This window comes from Apaloderma vittatum, unplaced genomic scaffold, assembly GCF_000703405.1.
Source record: "Apaloderma vittatum isolate BGI_N311 unplaced genomic scaffold, ASM70340v1 scaffold30131, whole genome shotgun sequence".
NCBI classification, from domain to species: domain Eukaryota; kingdom Metazoa; phylum Chordata; class Aves; order Trogoniformes; family Trogonidae; genus Apaloderma; species Apaloderma vittatum.
In genome coordinates this window covers 39,386-40,428 of record NW_009701418.1, presented here as the reverse complement: position 1 = coordinate 40,428, position 1,043 = coordinate 39,386, and the positions used below count along the sequence as shown (strand labels likewise).

Genomic DNA, 1,043 nt, shown 5'->3' with positions numbered 1-1,043 from the left:
TTCCTCCTTCTCCCTTCCCCCAAGTCTCATCCTACAACCTCACAGAAAACATTATTGCTAAGGAGAAGAAGTCAATTACAGTTCTGGCACAAAAGATATTTTACAGTTTTGTTTTTCAAGCACTCACCTGATTCCGCAAAAGTGATGATTTCTGAGGTTTGCTCCACAACTTCATTCATTTCGGCTCTTCTTCCAACATCATCCTCTATTTCCACAAAACCATCCTCTCCCACCTTTCCCACATGGAGTTTTTTGATGGCATTTAAAAGTGCTGCCTTGGGCACCGGCTGGGTGATATTAGGTCTGTCCCTCAAGTGCAACATGTTCAGTATGTGCTTCTTTACTGCTTCCACCATCTCAGGCTGTGAGCTGGGCACATCCTTTGAGAGCGTGGCAAGGGCACATGATGGACAGTCAGTGACTGAACTGTGCCCCTCGGATCCTGGGGTTGGGGAACTCCTCACTATAATCCAGCAAAGCACCAACAAAAATCCTCTCTTCCAAAGCAAAGGCATCCTGGCAGCAAAAGTTGTTGTGATTCCCTTTTTAAAAGGCCCTGCTTTTCCTCCCCCTTCACGCACAGTTTTTTTGGGGCTGGTTTGGTTTGTTTGTTTGTTTGTTTGTTTTTCCTTCTCTTCAGCAAATTCTCTGGAACAAGAACCAAAAGTTTTCTGTGAAGTTTTGTTTGCAGGTTCCCTCTCTGAATGCAATAAGTGCTGTAGATGTTTGTGGCTGTCAGGGAGAAGAGTTCTGACTCTGTCTCAGAGTAGGAGAGAGACAGAGAGAGAGGGAGAGAGAGAGAGAGAGGACGGATTGGCCTAAAGTGAGTGAGTGAATGAGAGAGGGAGGGAGTTTTGTCTGTGAGTAAAGGCTATGATTAGGAAGGGGGAGGAACAGGCAGGCTGGCTTCCTTATGCTCATTGCTCCCCTAACACACACCTCTCTTCAAATATCACTACTCGTGGTTTCTGCCCTCCCTCCTTGCTAAAATCTCTTTTCATTCCTGTAAATTTACTCTTTTCTTTTCTTTTTTTCCACTCTCC

The 1,043-nt window shown here is 45.3% G+C and overlaps 1 protein-coding gene across 1 annotated transcript in view; it reads right to left on the bottom strand.

The window, feature by feature from the left end:
• The window catches only part of INHBA (inhibin, beta A), a 15,060-nt gene that overhangs the window by 11,663 nt on the left and 2,354 nt on the right, over window positions 1–1,043 (bottom strand). Inside the window, exon 2 of the mRNA XM_009879137.1 lies at window positions 128–648. Within this exon, the coding sequence (XP_009877439.1) occupies window positions 128–515 (388 nt within the window). The 5' untranslated portion in view covers window positions 516–648. The remainder of the gene's footprint in view (window positions 1–127; window positions 649–1,043) is intronic.